The sequence below is a fragment of the Callorhinchus milii genome, unplaced genomic scaffold (genome assembly GCF_018977255.1).
Source record: "Callorhinchus milii isolate IMCB2004 unplaced genomic scaffold, IMCB_Cmil_1.0 Scaffold2, whole genome shotgun sequence".
Taxonomy (NCBI): domain Eukaryota; kingdom Metazoa; phylum Chordata; class Chondrichthyes; order Chimaeriformes; family Callorhinchidae; genus Callorhinchus; species Callorhinchus milii.
The window spans coordinates 68,993,881-69,014,059 of record NW_024704743.1 but is presented as its reverse complement, the minus strand read 5'-3'; the positions used below and the strand labels follow the sequence as shown (position 1 = coordinate 69,014,059).

The following is a 20,179-nucleotide window of genomic DNA, read 5'->3' as shown; positions in this document are numbered from 1 at the left end:
ATTCTCTGCTTGTAGTTACATTAACAGACTTTGCCAGAGAATTTCATGTGTTCCTCAATCTCAGCTAGCAGCTGCAGGGGTATCACAATTGGTCTGAACTAGATAAGGAAAAAGCAGCAGGTTTCTGCACCTGATTGCAGTTCATTGATTCTTGCTGGTGAGAATAGAACCTGCCAACATACAGTGTCTGAACTCGCACACATGAAGACTAACTATTTGGATGAGTTACCAGCATTGGTGAAATCACATCCAGCATGAGTGATCAACTTGAGATGACTGTGGGAAGCATTTGGAAGGAATGGCTTTGATAAGTACAACTGTACAACCCCGCAGCTGTAATTCTGCCTTTCTAATTGCAGCGTACAATGACAAGATCGTAGCCTTCTTGCGGCAGCCGAACATATTTGAAATGCTTCAAGAGCGACAGACTAGCCTAGGCAGGAATCACACGCTCAGGTAAATGCACGTTTCATTAGTCTGAGGTCAGGCTTGATTTCCAGTTCACTGGGTCACTTTGTGGGGCTTGAGCAGTCAGACCCTGTTACTAAACCCTAACTCTGTGTTATAACAAAAAAATGGCTGACAGATAGTGCTTCTAAGTCATCAGGTCACTCTGACGTCATCTCTTGCCAGTCAGTCAACACCAGAAGCCATAAGTGTACTGTGCTTCTGATATACCGTGGGTCCACAGTGTACACCTGCTATAAAACATTCCCGCACTATCCCGGAGTGAGCATTATAACAGGGTCCGACTGAAGTCACTGATTAAAGTGTATGCATTAAACCCTGAAATACCAACCTCTGTTCAGCCACTTTCCACAGCTTCAGTCTGTTGGACTGTGCGGTAAGCTTTATTTGTGATTTTGATTCCTCCTTTTTTTTAAAATCTGGGTTGAAAATCATTACCTGGGTTTTGGATTTTCATTGAAAAATAAAGCAGTTGAGGAAACAACCAGGGAGCTCCAGCAAGAATTAATTCCCTCAGCAAAGTAAGGGAAGAAATTGGCAGAAACAAATGTTGCCAAGCTGAGTCTACCATCACTTAGCCACGACTTAATTTACCTTGTTTTTGCTTCTGTTCTTTTCAACCTAAGTGGTGCCTGCACTATAGGCCTCAGTTATTTATTTGAGTTACTCAGTTTACCAGGTTAAAGGCTGTAGGTGAGGGAAATGGGTCTCGTTCCTATTATAATACGTCTCAAAGTGCTTCACAGAATACACTGTAAAGTGAATTGACTGTATATTTCGTGGGCGAAACGCGGCAGCCAATTGCACACAGCATGTCCCGCAACAACAACAAAATTACATTTGTATACCGCCTTTCACGTTGGTAGGACGTCCCAAGGCGCTGGACAATCAGTGTTTTGGACCCGAGGTGGAGGGCAGGGGGGAAGGAGGGTGACCGAAGAGGAGGGTCTTGAAATGGATCTTGAAGGAGGCAAGAGAGGGGGCGAGGCTGCCTATACAGATGTCATGGATTGGTTACTCAATCCACAACAAATAGTTATTATTATTATAATAAACTATTTTTTTTTGAGGAATTATAATCCTTGGTTATCGATTCCACCAATTGACTAAAACCGGTTCCTACTTACTACTAGGTAAACATAGCGGAGTAAGGAAACTTGCCTAAAGTTTTGCCTCGCCTGGGAATTGAACCTGGGTCGTCTCACTTGCGAAGCGAGTGCTCTAACCACTGAACTTCACTATTGCCATCATAGCATATTATTATTATTAATCATACGTGGAAATCTCAGTCTTGTATGGATACTCTGAAGGATGGTGATGTATTTCTTCATGTATTCCCTGGTGCCCAAAAAAGACCCCTCTTAGTGTCATCTGTAGCATGACAGGTAGCATTTGACCTGCCATTCTTTTCATAGGTGTATGTGAGGTGGGGTTGGGAGCAGTGTAATGGGAGAGAGAGAAATGTTCTGATGCTCATCTCAGTGAATTAGGTCTCCTCATTGATCAGGATTGCTGTCATTTATATCATTAAAGAAGAATTCGGGCAATGTGTAAAAACATATAGCATTTGACAATTTCAACAAATCATGCAACAGTCTTGCGAAGTTGCTTTTATGTTAGCATCAAAATTCTGCATGATTACTCCAAGGTTATGGGAGTCTAATAGTAAGTGCTGATAAAATATCCAAAGTGTGTGATAGTTGCTGTATAAACAGTGATTTATTTGAATAGCTATCTGTTCAAGTTGATGAAATTGTAAACCTCGGGGCCAAAAAGCCACTGTAAATGTTGTAGGAACAAATCACTCGTTGGTAGATTGAGTGCTCTGGGTAAAAGGAATGCTTTTAAAGGGAAGAAGCAGCTCAGCTGGGGAAAAGGAGGATTTATTTGCTTACGGGGAACAGAATAAATTAATCTTGGTTTCATCTGATTTTCCCTTAAACACTGCTGTTTTAATGCAGTGGTTTAATAATAATAATAATCCTTGCGTTTGATATAGCGCTTTTCACATCGTCTAGACATCTCAAAGCGCTTCACAGAATATACTGTTAAGTGAATTGACCATATATTTGTGGGAAAAACGCGATAGCCAATTGCGCACAGCAATGTCCCACAAGCAGTCGTGGATTGAAAATGACCAATTTATTATTGTTTTGTTTTGGAGGGATTATTATTAGGCGTGTGGAGTAAGGAAGCTTGCCCAAGGTTTTGCCCTGCTGGAATTGAACCCAGGTGTCTTGCTTCCAAGGCGAATGCTCTAACCACTGAGCTAAGGTTTTACCGTAATGTACAACACAAGCTACGCACTGAATTACCCTCAGCCTCCTGTTCATGTGAATTCAAACCAGCACTGTCTGCTACTGTTAACTCGTTCTTTTCCATTTCACGAGTTGTCTCATTGCTCAGTGTCTGAAATAGTGTGAGGCAGCAATAAACAAGAGATACAGGATCCTCGTCATTATAGCCAATTCAGTTAAGTTCAGATGCCCAGAAGCCATACTCAAGTTCTGCTGCACATAGAATACTGCATACAGTCTGGTCACTCAACACATTGTAAGTCTAGGCCCGAGAAGAGGACTGAGGACAGAACTGAGGATCATCCCCAAATCATACAATTTATATTTATGTAACATCTTTCACATCAGGTGGGTGTCTCAAAGCATTTTACACTGCTAGCTGGGCACCTAGGCCAGAGAGTGGGGAGGGGAAAGATGACAACAACAACAAAATGACATTTATAGAGCGCCTTTCACATCGGGAGGATGTCCTAAAGCGCTAGATAGTCAGGGATCGGGACCCGAGCATGGGGGAGGGGTGGGGTAGGGGTGAGGGAAGGCAGAGAGGTGGGAGGGCGACCGAAGGTCTTGAGACCGGCCTTGAAGGAGGCAATGGAGGAATTGAGGTGAAGGAATTGTGGGATGGAGTTCCAGTGTGTGGGGGCAGAGAGGCTGAAAGCCCAGCCGCCGATGCTAGGGCAGGTCGGGCGGGAGACATGGAGCAGACCGGAGTCCGCTGAATGGAGGGAGCGGGCAGGTCAGTAGGGAGTCAGCAGGTCAGAGATGTAGGAGGGGGCAAGGCCATGGATTGCCTTGAAAATGAGGACGAGGATCTTGAATTGGATCCTCTGAGAGATGGGGAGCCAGTGGAGTCGGGCGAGGGTGGGAGTGATGGGGTCACGGAGCCTGGTGCACAAGAGTATAGAGCTGCAGAGTTTTGGATGATCTGCACTTGTGAAGGGAAGAGTTGGGAAGGCCGATGAGGAGGAAGTTTCCGTAATCAAGGCGAAAGCATACTCAAAGAGGTAAGTTTTGAGGTGCTCTTTGACAATAGAGAGGGAGTGAGTCAGAGGGATTCCAGTATGGAATCACATCCGTGATCTGACCTATTCAGATTTCTCCTCCCACCTCCACATCATCACCTGGCTCTGACACTACCTCTCCCCTCAGGCCGCCGAGATCCTAGACTACACCAACTCTTTGCTTGCCAGACTTTCCACCTCTTCGCTCCACAAGCTGCAGACCATCGAGAACACTGCAGCTCATGTCCTTTCCCGCACAAGGCTCCACAAGCCTATCACCCTTGCCCTCGCCCAGCTCCACTGGCTCCTCATCCTCATTTTTAAATCCCACCATGGTTTTGCCCAACCCTAGCTTTTCGATCTTCTTAAATCCTAGTAACCTGCCTACTCCTCCGTTCGGCAGACATTTGCCTACTTCATGACCTCTGCCCACCCCACCACCAGTGGTTGAGCTTTCAGCCTTTCTGTAGCCATTCTCTGGAACTCCATCCCTTTGCCTTGCCCCTTCCCTCATCTCCTTCAAGTTCGATCTGAATATCTACCTGTTTGACTGCGCCTTCAGTCATCTGTAACATCACACGACCACAGCCCCCCTCCCCACCTCCCCCTTGGCCACCACCTGAATACAACCTCCAGCTCGGGTGCAAAACCTTTAATGTCCAGTGCTTTGGGATGTCCTCCTGACGTGAAAGACGCTGTGTTAATGCAATTTGTTGTTGTTGGGCTCTTCAACCTTGAAAAGAGACATATTGAAAACATGATAAGGCATATCAAGTGCAAGGATTATTATTATTATATCAAAAGAGATCTTGTAGAGGTATATAAGATTTTAAATTGGTTTGAGAAAATAAACTCAGAATAATACTTCCAGATATGCCAGGCAGTAGTCAAGGACAGTTTCAAGACAGCCATCAGAAAGCAGCTTTTATCTAGAAGGTAATTAACAACTGGAATGGGCTACCAACTAGGGTCCTTGAGGCCAGGATTCTGGACTCATTTAAGAAGCAGCTTGATGCTGTGATGGGAGGGTGGAATTGGATCAGATGACCAAAGGATCTTCTTCATCCAAACCTCTCTTGTGATGTGATCTTGTGAAGACTTTGGAAGTTGTTACATCACACATTCGTCCTTCCTCCAAGATCTAGAGTTTTTTAAAACCAATTCTTGGTGTCACATAAGCACTACATTTTAATGCATCTCATCTTTTGTCTCTTTACAATCTTCAGTAAAGTCTGTGGTGGGAGAGAAATGGATGTAAATCAAAAATGTATAAATAATTTAAGAAAAAAAGAGCTGTTTTAATTTTATAAGAGATGTCAGAATCAGGAAGGTCCATACAAGATCCCAGACAGATTTATCATTCCAGAATGATTACCAAATGATTTTTTTTGCAATGCCTTTGGAGGTTTGAAATTTCCAAATGTCTTGTTTCCATTTCTCTAAATTTCTTTGATGCACTATTTTGTGGTGTTCTTTTAGTAATTGAGGATTTTGATTGAAGAAATTATAGATAAGAAGTTTGTCTTTTTCCATTAAAAGAGCAGAGCATCAAAATCGGAAAGCAGAATACGATTGGGTCGACTTTGTAAAAATGCAATAATCGTTAGATGTATTGTAGATTAAAACAGAGCTTTATTTTGCAGGACGCAGGTGAGCCGAACAAAACAATATCGTACTTTCCAACTTTATGGCAAAATGTAGTAACACTGACTATTCTAGTCCCTTCATGGATAGTTAAACCACCCTCTCCTTTTGGGCTGGAGTACAGTGCTTTCCACTCAGATGTAACTAGCTCAGCTGTAACTAAGATCATTAAGTGATGGAAAGTTGACATAGACTGATTGTTTCCTTCTCACACTCCATTGAAAAGCTCCTTGCCTTTGACCTTCCACAACCCCTATCAGAATTCCTTTGATGGACTACATTGACCCTTATTACCATGTTCTCCGAGCTACAAAATGTTATTTGTGTATATTTAAATATTAGAACAGTCTCATCAGGGCAGAGCAGTTTCATACAGGAAACAGGCAAACAGTTTAGATTTAACAATTGATGGAATTAATAATCAATACACCAAACTTGTACTGAAGGAGAATATAATTATTTAATACATATTAGAAAGACAACCAATATCTGCAATCTCTTCTCGCACACAGATTCCTAACACTCAATATAAACAAGTTTTGTGACACTTGTGTAAATGCTTCAATTTCACAGCAACTTGAGGCTGAATAAGTAAATGAACAGTCTAGTTTCGGAACTAAATCACATAGTCCTGAACCGTCCCACATTTTATCACTGGCTTATGTAGAGTTAACTGCTCTCAGCTAGGGTAAGAGACTTAGAAGAATCACAATTGGACTAACTACATAAGAGAAAATTATGTAAAAGCTTACTGGAAAGTGGATGCACCTTTCTTGTTAAGAGGATATCCTAAAGCGTTTCACAGAATTTATTGTGCATTTGTAGGCGAACAAGTGAGCATGCTAGAGACAGAGTGATAAAAGTGAAAGCATAATGAAGGTTATAGCATCAAAAATGCAGTAGTTGCAACCTGGATTCACAAAGGATTTGTATTATTATTGAATCTTGACAATAACCAGATGTGCATGGCATTGGCACACGACAGATCTGGCTTGATGTGACTGGAAGGAGATCAAGTCAGAATGGAGTTTCCCCCGAGCAGCGTAATACACAGCCGTTGCCAGCAGGACTCAATAGTCATGAATCTTTTTGCAAATCCAAGTTGTGAATACCAGGCTTTTGACTCCACTTTTGGCCTGGAGCTAAAAGTATGGCAACAAGGAGGAGGGAGTTCCCGTAATTGGGCCTTGAGGTGACAAATGCGTGGGTGAGGGTTTCTGCAGCCTGAGGGGTGAGGCAATGGCGGAGTCCAGCAATGTTGCGGAGGTGGTGGTAGGCAGTGCCGGTCATGGCGCGGACGTGGGGGAAAAAGGACAGTTCAGGGTTAAACAAGACACCCAGGTTCCTGACTGGCTTAGTGAGGTTGAGTGTACAGCCATGGAGGCTGATGCTGCCAGCGCCTGAGGTGTGGAGGCGCTGGCGAGAGCCAATCAGGAGGGCTTCAGTCTTGCTGACGTTGAGTTGAAGGAAGTTGGCCCTCGTCCAGGACTTGATGTCGGACAGGCAGTTGGTCAGGACCTCAGTAGTCCTGGAGTTCAGGGTGGAGGCAGAGAGGTAGAGTTGGGTATCATCCGCATACACGTGGAAATTTACCCCATGTCTGCGGATGACGTCACCAAGGGGGAGCATGTAGAGGGTGAAGAGTAGTGTACATCTTGTGTGGTATCTCCTAGTTCCATCTTGGGGTTAACTTTGAAACTCCCACAACTACAAAAGGGGAGCAGCTTTAATTTATATTCCATGTAGAATACAATAAGTACAAGGATTAATATCACTGTCCTGTGGAGCATGACCATCCCCTGCCTCCATTCTTGAGTGACCTTAGAATTGCTCCCACCCTGATTTAATGCTTCTCTTTTATCAAAGGACGAGATAGAAAACCAGGCGTCCTTTAGTACGGATGCATCCTGATGTAAAGCAGCACGAGGGCTCGCCACAGCCAAGGATTAGACCGCTAATGTAAATAACATCGACAGGGGAAATTGCCCATATTGTTTAAATTGCTGTCAATTTCACTTTAAAAATATACACATAGCTTCCGTGACGGCTCAGAGAGTTTATCCAGTTGCTGAGCCACACAAACTAGCTAGATCCCAGGTCTCACGCTGAGTTTGTGCTGAGTTAGCTTGCAGTTAGCTGGCAGCACTAGGAGTCAATTCTTCTGTGTTGAACAACTCTATGATTCTATGCTAAAATTGGCATCAACAACGCAGGTTGGGAAGGAAATTCAGCCAGTTTCCCCTCCAGAGGCTCCAAATGCCACCTAGTTTTAGCCTGTAAGATCAGACAGCATAATTGATCATGTTCTATGAATTTACCTACATATACTTGAGCCACAAAGAAATATAACAGAGTTTGGGCTGTTGCCTATCATTGGGAAAATTGCAGCAAAAACATCTTAGCAAAATACTGCTGTTTGAGTAATACTCATTTTTTTCCCAGTCTGAGACCACAGGTAAGTAGAAAAGAAGGGAATGGATATGAAAGAGACCCATTAGATTAAGTTATTTTCCTTGATCATTTTTTTCAGACAGTCATTCAGATGAGTTATACATTTCTGTGTTGTTTAATCTAGGGAGAAGATCCATTATATTCGTACAGAAGGAACTCTTGGTCTGGAAAAGTTGTCCTGTGATGCAGACTTAGTTATTTTGTTGAGGTAAAGAAATCATTTTTATAATAAATTTATTTGTCCCAGATGCCTTAAATATATCGTTTCACTACAATTGTGAACATTGGCCTACATTTTCGCAGGTCAGGTCTGTGAACATGGGCCTAAATTTGCAATGTTTCATAATGCATTGCTTGGGTTAATTATTTCAAGTATCACATTATGAATTGTCACAAGTCCAACATGTACTAGCATCATAGAATGTTACAGCACTTAAAACAACTGTTCGGCTGATAAAGTCTGTGCTGGTGCTTTCACCACCGGCCAAACTGTGATATTCTGATCAGTCACTGGCAGTTCATGTTTGCGGAGGTTCTTGTGCCCGTGCCGTAAGCACCAGCTAGTTTCAGAACTCAAGAAGAGATATACGATGCGCAGATATATAAAAGGATAACTTTTCAATTGCCATTCTATTAGAACTGTACTGTTTGTAATAACAATGCAGTGATCCTGCCAGTGACTGTGGTTTTAGCCTACAGTGTGACCTAATTATTGTCTCTGTCTCAGAATATGTTGGCTGCATAACAAACATTGGTCATTGAAACAGAATTCTCATTGGCAGTGATGCATAAAGTATATATTTAATTTAATGCATCAGAGCTCATGAAAGACTAAAAATCTGTTTTCTGCATTACTTAGTATTCTTGTTTGATTTCAAATATTTTTTATCCAGTGTCAAATCATGTACCTGAACCATTGATTGGATTTCCAGACAAGAACTTGATCCTAGCTTCTCCTAAGCCCTGGCTGGCTGCCTGTTTGGATGAGGGGGAGTGAAGGATGTGTCAGCTATAACCCCATTGATATTTTTCAATTTTCAATTTTAACAAGCTTGTAATACTTGCTGGACGTGGGAATGTGGTATCAGGCTTGCATGAAATCTCAGGCTCGACACTGATTCATATCACACCAGTGATGGATAGTGTGTAACATCAACATAATCTACTGTAGCCCTGAATTATGTTTTCTATCATGTCTTGCAGTGTTAAATGACCTGCTACAATACTTATGTGCTTCACATTTTATTGAGGTGGATATATTTCAACAGGGTATGAAATTATAAAAATGGGTCTTATCACCCACCAAATGTGAACTTCTGTCAACGTAAACAAATTGAATCATTTAAACTTCCAAGGCACTATTTAAAAAGTGGAGAGTTTCTCCCAGTGTCCTGGCGAACAATCCACCAAATAAAACGTGTTACTCATTTCATGGCTGCGTGCAAATTGACTGCTGTGTTTGCCTACAAAATACAGAGTCACTAGACTATAATAAATCCTGTAAAGTGCTTTGAGACATCCTCCCAATGTGAAAGGTGTTCTATTAAATGTTATTATAGTTGTTGTTAAGGTTGTTTTGGGGGCCTTGCTATTGCAAAAGTAGTAGCTGCATTTATTTGCAGAGACAGCTACTCCACTCTACAGTAATTACTTTCTCTTTGAGAGATCTTGAAATGATAAGGTGCTAGAAAAGTTCTTGATCCACACCTGCCTCAATATGAGTGTAGATTTCCTGAGCGAGAAGTGAATAGGCCTGACATAAGGCAATGCTGTTGTGATTCAGTATCTCAAGTTTAAGAACACACTTTTCCTCTCCACACACTTAAAGAGTTTTTTTTCAATTTGAAACTATATTACAGGTGGTAAAATAATAAACAGTATGCACAAGACCTGGTTGTCTCGTGAACTGGTATCTGCCCGAGGTCAGCCAGTAGAGGTCACTCACAGCTGTTTGGTGGAAACCACTGGTTAAGTGGATTTTCTTAATCATGAACATCCCAACCAGGCTTCAGATAGATTGAGATTTGATAAGCTTGTGTTAGCTGAATGCACTTTGGTGTCCGAATGTAACTCTGATCTTACTAAGAGTAAAGCGGAGCGGCAGAGTTTTGAATTATTTGAATTTTGTGAATAGTGGAGCAGGGGAGACTGATGAGGTGGGGGTGGTTGGGGGACGCTGTTTGNAAAAGACAATTTGGACCATTTAATAATAATAATAATTCCTGCATTTGATATTTTCCACATTGCAAAAATGTCTCAAAGCACTTCACAAAATGTACTGCATATTTGTAAGCGGATATAAAAGTTAAATTGCCCACAAGCAATGTGCCACAAACGGCCATGATGTGAATGACTGGAAGTCATTCTGAAAGATTGTTGGTCTTCTCTTTTCTGGTAGTGCCATGAGATCTTAAAGATTCACGTGAACAAGCAGACAAAACCTCAGTTTAACGGCAGCACCTCCAACAATGTAACACTCCCTCAGCACTTCACTTAAGTATTCAGTGTCATTGGACTCTCATTTGATCTCACCCTTCCAGCACACACAGCCTACCCATTATCTAATCTGAGTGGTGGCAAAGGTCACACCTCATTTTGGTTTCGTACCATAACTTTACCTGTTTTTCTGATGGAATATTTAATGGGATTCTCGGGTTTCACAAATGAAACAAAACAGTAGGCCCAACATTCCACCTAGTCTTGGCTGTAGGAATGCTGTGGAAACATTTTCAAGTCATCCTTAATTTAGAAGCCAATTTGACACAGTTCTTAAAAAGACCCAGCTTCTAAATTAATGCTAGATTTAAACATGTTTCACTATTTTGCATGATTACAAATTTTAAGACAAAATAGTCTTCCAGACTAAGACTCAGTGGAAACCTGGATCTAAGCTTTTAAAGCACATTTCAACACAAACCTCTCAAGTGGACTGACAGCCATTCATCTTGGTTTTGGGTGTGCTGTCACTTTTAAAAGGAAAGGGAGCTCTGTACATTTAAGTGGCTTTGCTATCCATGCACTTTTTACTGATTATAAATAATAGTGGTTTCCTACATTGACAAATGGCAGTGATTTTGTGGTAAGATCTTAAACTGCCCAATGGTGTAGTTTGCAACATTGACGCTCCACCTAACCAGACCCCAGACATAGATGGGCTGTGGCTACAGGTGCTGAATAGAGTATAGCCAGACTCTGAGGAAGAATCAGTGGGTGAATCATTGCCTGGTGCTTGGGGGAGGGGGCGGGTCTCAACGATGGGAACCGCAACCTGGATTCTCAAAGGATTCACAAATATGAACCCGGAATTACATCAGTTGAAGCAACAAGAACTGATCTCCGATTCAATCTCCTTCTGAGATTGATGAGTTGTGGGCATGAGCTTGTGTTCTGCCAATCAGTGGTGCAGAAGCTCTGGGTTTGGATACATTGTGCCACTCCACCATCAGTATGTTACCATTTCTTACAATATAGACAACTGACACACTTCAGATCAAAGCTGTACATTGAGATCAGTGGGTCACCAAAACCTGGTGTTCAGGGTAGGCCTAATGCAAAGGCTGCAAGGCAACAAGATGCTTTTATTTTCTCACCAACTCCATTATTTTTTTAAAAAATCTTCAAAATTGCTTATCCACCGCCTTCTCAGCTGTTTTGTGTCCTGACCTCAGTCACATCTTGAACCAGGGTTCTTTGAACCTAGTGCCCATTTCACTTTATGAGTCTCCCGAGACTAATACTTTCCACTTTTCCGAGAATCATTTTTAATGCCCCCACAGTGTTTTTGTTTTCTCTGTTCTTTACTGCTAAGAAAAACGTGACTGTAAAAATGAATGCTGGTTACTGCGTTGTTTTCCTGTGCTGGTAGTCAGGGAAACACACATTCCAAGTTTAAGACCTGTGCTTATTTTTAAAAGTATATTTATTTCCACTGACGATATGCTGCTGTACTGGAAATTCCATCTTTCAGCTTGAGTTGGAGAACAATTTCACTTGGAATAACACCCATAAGGTGTCTTGGTGTAGCATGTGTCAAACAAGTAACATAAGGCCCATCGTCTGAAGTAAGCCATGTAGATAACCAGAGTAGGCATCTTGGACATGAGCCTCTCGAGAAAGGAATGAGAAATGTGAGATTTCTTTGTCTTTGTGTCTCTGCATGTCTCATCTGAACGATGTAATCATTAGGTTTGAGGCAATGATGATTGTAAGTAAACAGGGCACCAGTGTGCATATTGGAATACAGGGGGTGTTATAAAGTCATTGCATAATGGTGTTTAAAGTGGGATCTCCTTCATGAATAAGTCTTTCAAAACTAAACAACTTAAAAGACTTTTGCATGTCAATCGCCTTGGTCACCTTTCTCTCCCTCCTTCCTCAGCCCAACTACCTCCCACCCCTCGTTCCCCCACCCACGTGTAGCTCAGACTTCGAGCCTCAACCAGCTCTATGAAGCCCTCCCCATATGTTGGGCATCACTTACATCAGGTGCAAATGCCTCAATGATGCATTTCAATGATGTTTGTACCATTGAATTGTGTGCTTGCAAACAAATAATAAATAGCAAATAGGGAGTCATTTTATTGCACTGCTTTTGATTTAACTTGGTGCCAAGTATAATTCTGTTGTGATTATAGTTTAAATGTCAGATTGTTCAGTGAAATGAAAATACTTTTGACAATATTAACAAGATCACTGTTCTGTACTACTAACTCCTTCCTGACAATGATTACTAACTCACTCAGGCATTTACTTAACGTGCTTTGTTGTCTTTCAGCCTCTTTGAAGATGAGATTATGTCCCACGTTCCACCGCCTGCTTCATTTCACCCTGGCTACAGCTACTCTCCCCGCTGTTCGCCCGGCTCCTCACCTCAGAACTCCCCAGGTGACCAGTATTGAACTGGATAAACCGTGCAAATTGGCTTTTGGAATTAAAACTGTGTAAAATCTGATCCTGATGTGAGGATTGCCTGTGTTTTTTGTAACGGGAGTTGCTGGCGTACGTTTCAGAGCGTTCCAAAAGGATTTTACATTGCAATATCTGTAAAAATCATTATAACCTCAAGAAGGGGATAGAGTGTTCCCAGTGCCAGTGTAATACCATAGTTGTTCGAAGCATCTGCTAGTATTTCTCAGATTATATCAAATGCAACAATTATTATTTTTTATATTATGTATCTTGGGTTTTGAAGCTTATTGCTAGCCCATCTTCAAGTTACAGAATTCTCTTTTCTCGCACTCAAATAAAATATCTGAGACCTGCTTTGAGACAAAAGAGAGATGATTTGACAACAGGGGCTGCTAGACAGAAACTATAATAATGATCCGTGTATTTGATATAGCGCCTATCACATCGCCAAGATGTCTCAAAGTGTTTCACAGGATTGGTTAGGGTAGAGTGTCAGTGAATGTATTTTCCCCTCTGGGATCTGAGTTTAAAATCCAGTCTAGCGGGACAAATCCCTGTTAATTCTGACCAAATTTGAACAAATTACGCTGCTTCGGTAGTCTACAGTAGTGCCTCTAACTTGGTATAAACTGGTAATATGACTCTCCGAGAGGTAAGTTGGAAATGAAAACTGACACTCTGCTGCAGCACATTCTGCTTTTCGAAGGTTGGTCTGAAACCTCTTTATTTTGAAGAATGCGGAGTCTGGTAATGTACAGGGAGTCCTGGATTTGGGAGTTCCGGGTATTTTACTTCTTTCCATTACACCATTTAAACAATAACAACAACAGCTTGCATTTATATAGCGCCCTACACGCGGGGTAGCATCCCGGAGCACCTAAACCTGTCCAGCAACCAGGTTTGTGGGTGAACAGCTGTTCACCTTGGAGCTGTGGCTTTTCAGTTCAACACTCGCTCCAGAGAGAACAGAGAATCTGACTCTGAGTCTGGTCCTGGAAGATTTGGTGTCGGGAAAATTTTCCATTATAACTTATTAATTTGCCTCCAGACATAGACTGGACACAGTTGCCTCCAGACACAGACTCTTTGGAGACACAAAGGTCTAATGTACAAGAACAGTGTGAAACACACTGTTGGGGTGGAGTGGAGAGAACTCTTAACTCTCCACTGGGTTGTGTACACCTGAGCTTTGGTGTGTTCCTTTCCCAGCATTAATGGTCAGGCATTTTCTCCAAGAATAAAATATAACGAAGAGCAAGTCACCTCCCAAAGCTGTATCATTATTCCCAGATTCACAACAAAGAAAGAAATATGAGGAAACTGTGCCAAATCAGAGCAAGTAGATTTTACTCTGTTTAATTGAGAAAAGAGATGATAGATTTGTGTAGAATTGTAGTCACAAAATCACTTTGTGCATAAAATTATGCTTGTACAATACTGGGGGAACAGATAAAATCACCTGCTCAACATCAGTAAAAATATTTGAATGTAATACTTTTCGTCACAATTCGCCTACAAAATAGTCACTGCACTTTACAGTCAAATCCCTTGAAGTGCTTTGCGATGTCTCCTCAATGTTTAAGGTGCTATATCAAATGCAATGAATATTATTATGATATTCTGAAGGATGGGGTGTATTTCTTGAACTGTGAGCTTATAGAAGTTTGTATAAAGTGTTGCAGTTCTCAGTGAATCTTACAGGGATGTCCTTGCTGACACTGTTTTACTGTGACAGGTATGCAGCGTGCCAGTGCGAGGGCTCCCGCACCGTACCGGAGAGACTTCGAAGCAAAACTGAGAAACTTCTACAGGAAACTTGAGGCCAAAGGGTATGGGCAAGGTCCAGGAAAAATCAAGTAAGAATAATATGTTTAGCATTCCCTCAACAGCATAGCACATTAAATACATAGACCCTGAGTACAAGACCCACAGCCGCAGCCAGATCAGGTGTAAAACTAGCTAAAGATCTATTTTGAAGCCAGGATTAAATGAAACTCATTTTTTTTCTCTGCATTCTTTTTGATCTCTTCTTTTTTACTTTCGTATTATTCCTCTTTTTCCTTCCTCTTCAACTTGCGTCTCTATCTCGCTCTCCTGCTTTACTTTTAGCGCTACTTGGCTTTCTATCATTGTCACTTCCCATTGTTGGTGTCCACAGGAAAAGCTGACACTTATAGGACCCAGTGACAATAGGGAATGTGAAAGGTTAGCTGAGACACAGTGACAAGCCTCTCAGGCAGGAAAGACTGCGGCTGTCATCTGGCAATGTAATTCTAAGCAAAAATCACTAAATGTTCTTGATTGCTGTCAGACTATTGTTCTGCCAATGTCACATAGAACAGTGTACAATGGTACGATTTTGGTCTCAATGATAACAACTACAATAGTTTTACATTTATAAAGTGCCTTTCACTTTAGAAGCACCTCTGGAAGCATTTCACACAATCAGGTAGGAACCTGAGGAAAAGGGGAGGTGGTGGAGAGAGGTGACCAAATGTGCAGTCAAAAAGAAAGGTCCGAAGATGAGCTTTAAAGGTGGGGAGAGTGACGGCAAGGCAGGGGGAATCCAGGAGGGAGTTCCAGATAGAATAGGCAGGATGGTGACAGCCCAGTCACTGAGTTCCGGCTGAAGAAAAAATGTGGATTTGTAGACAAGGGAATGGTGTGGTGATACTTTACTTCCCAACTTTCCTTTTTTGTTGGGTGGTTTCTTAAGTTCAGAAGAATTGAGTCTATCTGTGTTATAAAGACATGCTCCAGGAAGCTAGCTATCTGAGAAAAATACAGTCTGAAGTTGTACCCTGAAAGACAAGGTGCCAAACACACTGATTAAACCCAGCATTTTGCTTTGCGATATTACACATAAGTAATGTGTCCTTGTGTTTTAGTAGTATTTCATTGTCAACCCAGATGTCTTGGTAAACAAATGAAAGAACAAACCCCTAATAATCTTTTCAGGAAGACAGTCTGGTGTTCATTTAGTTTAGAAAAACAGATTTGAAATAAACAATGAAACAATACTGATCTTCTGCAAAATATGTGATCAGAATGTTCCAAAAAGGATCCTGCGTGCTTGTTGATACTAATTGACAGACATGAGAATGAGGTCTGAAGGGAGCATTAACTTTGGGAGAAAATTGTTTGGCAAACATTTGTGCTTCACTTTGTCGGGAGCAAATGGCACATTGCAGCCCGAAGCACTTTTCACTAAAAGACAGCACCTTTAAAGAGGCCTTCTTTACAAGTGAGCAAACCCTATTCAAAAATGTGCATTCATTTTCCAAGAAAAAGAATATGGGGTTTCCTAAAATAGCTGACATGTTGTTTCAGTTACAATCCCAAAGCTGTTTGTAAAGAAAAGCAGTCCTGCGGCATTCAATTGCCAATCTAGCAGCACTCACTGCTTTATTCCCCCTGTAACTCCACTCTGTTCTCTTCAGGTTAATTATACGCCGGGACCACTTGCTGGAAGGCACCTTCAACCAGGTGATGGCCTATTCACGCAAAGATCTGCAGCGGAACAAGCTGTATGTCACATTTGTAGGAGAAGAAGGGTAAGGAGTCATCCGGCTTTGTTGTTACTGGCTGGAATAGCTGGGCCATTTTCCAATTCATCTTTAGATCACAATTTCACACAATGCTCACAGTTTAACAGTATCTAAACCAGGCAGCAGTCAACTTGCCAAAATAATCAACACAGAAGAACTAGAAGTACTCATTAAAGAATTATTGCAATTATACAATTATTCCCCTTTATACTTGTTAAAGGTTGTAAACTCTTAGGAATTAAATGCCTTATTTCCTCTGGATGTTTTCGATCAAAGTGTAACAGCAGACCGCTCGCGCAACAGCTAGACACAGACAGGCACGGAGTCAGACTTGGTTCATCGATCAGTTTATGTACACGCACACTCACACACACACTCTCTCACACTCTCACCCACAGACAACCAACACACACTCTCTCATACTCTCACATTTAACCACAGAGACACACACACATAGGATGGGGGGAGGAGAGGACCCCAGTCTGACAATCTCTAAAGATACTCCACTCAGTTTTCTGTCCCAGCCGTGTAGTCTCAGCCTCAGGCCTCCCTCGAGGGCCACCTTTCTTGAGCTTCAGAGCAAAGCGAGATGGCGCAGATTAGCTCACAGCTTTACACCCCAAATCCACTCCCATCAGCTCAATCAGATGGTCCTCTCAGCGAGGAAAGACCATTTGGTAGAGTCTCCTCACAGTTGGTAGAGGAAGCTGTGTGTGTCACTGACTAACTGGTTGGTTAGCGCATTTTCTCCACCCGCACGCCTCATGGCCTGACATCAGCCGACCCCACTGAGTGATCCCCCCACACACAGATCCATTACACAGTTTAGCAAACAGTCAAAATACACAAAATGTTATATGTGGCATCTGCATTCACTGCACCAATTCTTGGTCAATTGAGTGCTGACAATAGCCTGTGCTTTGTAGATCTCGTTATAATGTGAAATCCAGACAAATCCACCAGGGTTAAGATCTGTTTGTGGGACATTGCTGTGCGCAATTGGCTGCCGCGTTCGCCCACAAATATACAGTCAATTCACTTTACAGTGTGTTCTGTGAAGCGCTTTGGGACGTCCTCCCGACGTGAAAAGCGCTATATCAAATGCAAGGATTATTATTATTATTATTATTATTATTATTATTATTATTATTATCTCCTGGCTAGGGAGGTCAACAAACAATTAGGTTGTCCTATTCCGGATTATTACCAGTGACCCTGTTGCAAAAAGTTAAAATATACCAACATCAGATGAGAACAGCTTACACTTGTCTGATATGTCTCTGGTTACATAGCCTACTGACACTCGCTGTCTAGCCTCAAAAAAGGCCAGCGAGATATTGGAGCATGGCCAATTCCCCCAGCAAAGAATCCCCCAAGAGGCTTGAAGAGATATGGGGATAAGGCAGGGCAGTGGGATTGAATGTTGCTTGAATGTTGAAATTGAACCTTGCTCTGAGAGCAGGTGCAGACTAAATGGACAAAATGACCTTCTATGCTGGAAATTTCTATGCCTCTGTGAGATAGGAGAAGGCTAAAAAAATCAAACCAAAATGTAGATTTCCATCTTGAACTTGCATAAGCAGTGTATTGTTGGGAGTAAAATGCTATCTATTAATTCCCATTTTTCCCTCACTGGTAAGGACTAGCACAGTCTGACTTGTATCAAAGTCTGCTCCTGAGATATTTTTAATAAGCTTTTTTTTGCACAAAGCCAAATTCCAGAAATCTTTTTTAGGATCTAAATATTTTAGTAATAACATCCTGAGCACAGTTTCTTGGGCAACACAGAATACTTTGTCCAGCAATGTTGTGCTTGAATCGGGCAAGATTCCTGCAAGATAATAAATTGGCAAATCTGTGAGCCACAGCATATTTATCATTCAGCCAGTAATTTAATCTAAAGAAAACAACAGAAAATGCTTGAATATAAATCCACATAATTACTCAAAACCATTCAACTCTGCAATGTGTTACTATTTCAGTTGATGTTTGGGCATTGCTTTGCTTGCACTCTTTGCTATTTAAATCAGATACGTAGAGGGCCATTGTGTCAGAAATTTGTCAGGAACATGAATTTGCATTTAAGTTTACTTGAGATTTGGAATTGAATTGGAATGTAAACTTGCATTTATGCAATGTCTTTTATGATGGAAGGGCATCCCAAGATGCTTGATAGTCTTAGGTTGGCACCCAAGCTGGGGGTGGGGAGGGGAAAGATGACCAAAGGCCTGGTCAAAGAGGAAGATCTTGAGACAGATTTTGAAAGAAGGGAGGGAGGGAATCAGAGGAACTCCAGGATGGAGTTCCATAGAGGGGGTGCAGAATACCTGTATGAACAGAAAAGGGTTTGATACATTATAAATCTTTGCTTGCCTTAGTATTTGTCTCCGTCTGATTAGCATTTCCTTGCCTTGGACAATGAACTGACATTATCATTGTGATGACAGTTATATCAGAGCTGTTTACACAGACACTTTCATGTATTATGATCTGCTGGCAATTGCATTAGAAATCATTACTTCAGATTACTTGAAATAGTTTGCAATAAACCCTTTGTTACAGACCAGCATTCAGTCAACCTTCCATTCGGAGACCCACAAGTCCACTTATTCTTAACCCGTAAGATTATTTTTTCCTAAAATTTAAGATTGTGCAGGATTTTGTCTCAATTTGAAGCCTTTTTTTTAAACTGTAGATAATTTTGACTGGCTACCCACTATAGGGAATGGTGGAGAGATGAGATAAGGGTAGCAATTAACTCAACAACACATCCGAACAAAGCAGCATAGTCCCTGCTCAGATACTTCATTCCCCACCCCTCCGACTACTGACAAGCACCACTACCCTTTAAGCATGCATCACTTGTGTGCTATTGTATATAACCATGATTACAGACAGGTTGCATTCTGGAAGTGAGATGTATAAAATCACACTAGTGTGTTTGCAAAAATAACAATTTACATTTATATAGCGCCCTTCACTCAGAGACTCAGAACTCCACAAATAAAATTGAGAAAAGTTGTATAATAAATAATAATCCTTGCATAACGCCTTTCATGTCGGAGGAAGTCTCAAAGCGTTTCAATAGAATTATTTAAAGTGTATTGACTGTGTATTTTGTATGCAAACTATTGGGGGGTAGGGTAACTAGCACATGAAGTCTTGTTCGAACAAGCCCTGGGCTTTAATGATGTTACCCTCATTGACCCTTAAGGATTGATAAAGTTGAAATGGTTCATACTTCTAACACTCTGTGTATATCTATATCTGAGGTTCCAATTTCTTTTCCAGCCTGGATTACAGTGGACCATCGAGGGAATTTTTCTTCCTCTTGTCCCAGGAACTCTTCAATCCCTACTATGGCCTGTTTGAGTACTCAGCCAACGACACATATACTGTGCAGATCAGCCCGATGTCAGCATTTGTAGAAAATCATCTGGAATGGTAATGTTCTCTCCGTCTCTCTCTCTGCTCCTCTCAAAGCAAAATACCTTTATCTATATCTATACATATAACTGCACATATTTTGTATGGCAAAAGTCAATATTACTCCCAAAAGTTTATGAATGCTAATTATTCCACAACATGTTGGGATTTGTTATATGACATGTGCAAACAAATGTACATTGTGTCCCATGTATAAATGTGCATTATTTCCACTAATTGTTAACCACTATTTAGACAGTTCAGATTTAAAGTAAAAAAACACAAAGTTAAGGAGAATTTGTTTTACACAGTTGGTTGTTAGGACATGGAATGCCGAGGAACTATGGTTGAAGCAGATCTATGTTAACTTTGAAGAAGTAATTGGATAAATACAGTGGACAGATTTTCTCTGGGTTATCGGGTCACTAGGGTTATC

At 41.4% G+C, this 20,179-nt stretch overlaps 1 protein-coding gene across 2 annotated transcripts in view; it reads left to right on the top strand.

Moving 5' to 3' along the window:
* The window catches only part of LOC103181263 (E3 ubiquitin-protein ligase HECW1), a 188,845-nt gene that overhangs the window by 134,192 nt on the left and 34,474 nt on the right, over nt 1-20,179 (top strand). For both annotated transcript variants that reach the window (XM_042332011.1, XM_007897618.2), the window contains 6 exons: nt 360-456; nt 7,986-8,069; nt 12,636-12,745; nt 14,505-14,625; nt 16,210-16,323; nt 19,609-19,761. In XM_042332011.1, the coding sequence (XP_042187945.1) occupies nt 360-456; nt 7,986-8,069; nt 12,636-12,745; nt 14,505-14,625; nt 16,210-16,323; nt 19,609-19,761 (679 nt within the window). The remainder of the gene's footprint in view (nt 1-359; nt 457-7,985; nt 8,070-12,635; nt 12,746-14,504; nt 14,626-16,209; nt 16,324-19,608; nt 19,762-20,179) is intronic.